Source organism: Papaver somniferum, chromosome 7, assembly GCF_003573695.1.
Source record: "Papaver somniferum cultivar HN1 chromosome 7, ASM357369v1, whole genome shotgun sequence".
NCBI lineage: Eukaryota > Viridiplantae > Streptophyta > Magnoliopsida > Ranunculales > Papaveraceae > Papaver > Papaver somniferum.
The window spans coordinates 266,018,977-266,022,609 of record NC_039364.1 but is presented as its reverse complement, the minus strand read 5'-3'; the positions used below and the strand labels follow the sequence as shown (position 1 = coordinate 266,022,609).

At 37.5% G+C, this 3,633-nt stretch overlaps 1 protein-coding gene across 1 annotated transcript; it reads left to right on the top strand.

Annotated features, from left to right (window-relative positions):
- Window positions 1-478: 478 nt before the first annotated feature.
- On the top strand, window positions 479-2,939 carry LOC113296540. Its single transcript, XM_026544845.1, has 3 exons — window positions 479-773; window positions 1,153-1,304; window positions 2,646-2,939. Exons 1-3 carry the CDS (start codon window positions 479-481, stop codon window positions 2,937-2,939), a joined length of 741 nt encoding a protein of 246 aa, XP_026400630.1.
- Window positions 2,940-3,633: the final 694 nt, after the last annotated feature.

The window sequence follows — 3,633 nt, the reverse complement described above, 5'->3', positions numbered from 1 at the left end:
AGCCTTTGATACAGAAGAAGAAAGCAGTGATGATGAAGAGGTAAGCAGCAATAATGAATTTGAACTATCCATATTTTTGAATATACTTTCAGCGGTGCATTCATGGTTGATGGATATAATCAAGCAATTGCAATACATACAAAGTCAGCGTATTGAAAGACCAATGAGACGCCCAGTTACTTTGTTTGGATATAACTATATAAGGAGAGTTTTGCATCAAGACCCAGAAGACTTTCGAAAAAGTTATAGGATGTACCCTGATATTTTTCTAAAACTATGTTGTATCATTAGAGAAACTACATCATTATGTGATACAAGATGTGTTTCTATTAAAGAAATGCTTGGTACATTTTTACTCATTGTTGTCCAAAGTTCACGATATTGCACAATACGTGACACATTTGGTCGCTCTCGGTGGACAGTTTGTAAAAAATTCAACAGGATGTTGCGATCTTTAAATTCTATTGCTCCGAGGATGATGGCTAAGCCAACAAGTGCAACTCCATTTAAAATTCGTGAGAGTACACGATTTTATCCTTACTTTAAGGATTGCATTGGAGCTATGGACGGTACACATATCCCAGCAATGGTAGAGAAAAGAAATGCAGTCGTTTATCGGAATCAACATGGAATTACATCTCAAAATGTGTTAGAGGTTTGCAACTTCGACTTGGAGTTCATATACGTGCTCAGTGGATGGGAAGGGTCTGCTCATGATTCGAAAATACTTAACGACGCAATGACAAAAAGAAATGGACTGAAAATACCGCAAGGTAATTTTACTTTTATCTAATGTGAAGTTTTGAGTTTTTTGGTTAAGTTATATTTCTACTTGACGAAGTTTTCTTTTTGTGTTTTATTCAGGTAAATATTACTTGGGGGATGGTGGGTTTGCAAACCGACGATATTGTTTAACACCATTTCGTGGCCAACGTTATCATTTGAAAGAATTTTCTGGTACGGGTAATCATGCGAAAAAGGCTGAAGAATTATTTAACATGCGTCATGCTTCTTTGAGGAATGTAGTTGAAATATTTTTCGGTGTTGTGAAGTCTCGTTTCTTGATCTTTAAGTCTCAACCTCCATTTCCGTATCAGGTGCAAGCGGAGAGAATGACAGCTTGTGCAGGCCTACACAACTTCTTACGAAAAGAATGTCGTTCAGATGAGTTTCCGGTCGAGGAAGAGGAAGAGGAAGATAGCCATCCATCAACGCTTGTAAATGACGATGAAATTTTGACACAACAAACTCAAGAACAACAACGTCAAGAAGCTAATGCATGGAGAAAGAGTATAGCGGATGATATGTGGGAAAATGTTCGTGAACAAAGGGAGTTAGAATTGTATGGAGACCGTCAAATTGAAGGGAAAAAAAATTATCTCGTTGCACAAAATAACATACTATTGATACAGAGATATGATCATTTTCATTTATTTTTTTCTTTTGATTAAAGATCAATGTTATTTGCAAATAAGGGTTTATTGTTTCTTAAAAGAGAATGAGTTAGGAGTGAAGTCTCTCAAACTCCCTTAAACTCCCCCAAACTCCCTCTAATAAACTCTCTCAAACTCCCTACACTCCCGCAAACTCCCTGAACTCAAAAACACAAAACTCTCTCAAACTCCTACACTCTCTCAAACTCTCTCAAAATCCCTGAGATTTAAAATACACTCAACTTCCCCGAAATCACACGAGGACTAACCCCTGTACATGTTTTAGCACTGAAACAAATATGAAAGAAATAAAATTAGACAAGTGAAAAATGTAGATTTAACCAAATTTATAGGATATTAGAACTCTATAATAATAGACCAGAATTAGAACTCTAGAATAATAGACAAAGAATCTCGCAAAAATACAATTAAGTAATACTACTCGGAAATCAAAAGATTAGACTTACAACCATCCATAGAATATATATGATAATCTATTCTTGTAATTCAATTTGGGGTCCAAATTTTTTTCCCTAAAAATGCAATTAAGTAATTCTAACTGAAAATCAAAAAATTAGATGCAAATCAATCAAAGGATATAAAAGATAATTGAATTGGGGTTTAATTTTACATACGGTGGAGATGGTGGCTCAAGTGGAAGTGGTGCAGGGTATAAGAAACTGGAAACTGGATGGAAGAGGCAAGAAGTGGATGGATTCTCAAGAGACCGAGAGAAAACAATTATTCTCTGAAACATAACCGGAGCTTTTTACATATTACTTGTAAGCCATTAAAGTAACCCTTTATTAATAATTATGCCCCTGAATCTCTTAGGTTTATGTCCTTTTTTTATTTGTAATCACGATTTAAGCCTTCATATTCATAATTATCACAAAACAACCCCTGATAAAAATCTAATTTTTGTTGCCCCGGTTGCGTGCTTCCCCAAAATCAACCTTCGTTGGCTTTGCCTCAGGGCCGGCCCTACTGTTACATTCTTGTTTAACCTAAAAATAAGTAGTTCTATCTTGGTATCAGCTTGGTTTTAGATACTCCAAAACCATGTCTATTGAATCCTCAACAATCTCTACACTTATTGATTCAACTTATTCTTCACAACTTTCAACCATGGCTCCTGTCCAATTCTCTTAACCTCATCACATCATCACTGTAAAATTGGATGAAACTAATTACTCTTTTTGGCGTGCTCAGTTTTTGCCATATCTTCAAGGTTACGATCTCGATGGTCATGTCACTGGTACAAAACCCTGTCCAACACGTGCTCTTGCTGATGAAGCTCCTAATCCAGCGTTTGCTTCATGGACAAAACATGATAAAATCCTGGTAAGTTGGTTATTCTCGTCTCTTACACCTGCTGTTTTTCGTCATGTTCATCGTCTTACAAATTCCAAAGAAATATGGGACTCTCTTGAAGTTCAATATGCCTCTAAATCTGATGCCAAAATTCACCATCTTCACTGCGAGCTTCGTGCTCTTAAGAAATGATCAAAAACTATGCGCGAGTATATCAATCATGCTCAAGACTTAGTGGATAATCTTGCAGCTGCTAATACAACAGTTACAGAAAAAGAATTCCGTCACTGTCTTCTCGCTGGCCTTGACAGTTCGTATGAGGCCATCGTTACATCCTTGACTACCACGATGAGTTCTCTAACTGTGGAATATTTTCTCACTTTTCTCCTCACTTTTGAATTGCGTATAGAACATCAGGATAAAACGTTGTTTGTTCAACCTGTTGCTAACCTTGCTGCACCATATCGCAATGCTACATCAAGTTCTTCTCGGTTCTCTGGCGTATACAACTCTTCCCCTACTCAGTTCGCTGCTGCACCAAGCTCCTCCCGGTTTCCTGTGTCCAATCCAGCACAACGTAGATCACCTCGTTCAGAACTTCCTTGTCATCTCTGTGGTCGTCCAAATCACGAAGCACCAGACTATTGGAACAGGTTTGATCGAACTTTTCGTCATTTGTGCCGTCAACCACCAGCTTCCGCACCGCGTGCCTATTCTTCTCAAACTGGTTTATTGTCAACTCCACCTTGGACTCCTGACAGTGGTGCTACAGATCATATAACCAATGATTTTTCTCGTCTTCAGTTTTCAACCGAGTACACTGGTCCTGATCAAATTCAAATGGGTAATGGATCTTTTATTCCAATCTATAATATTGGATCCTATG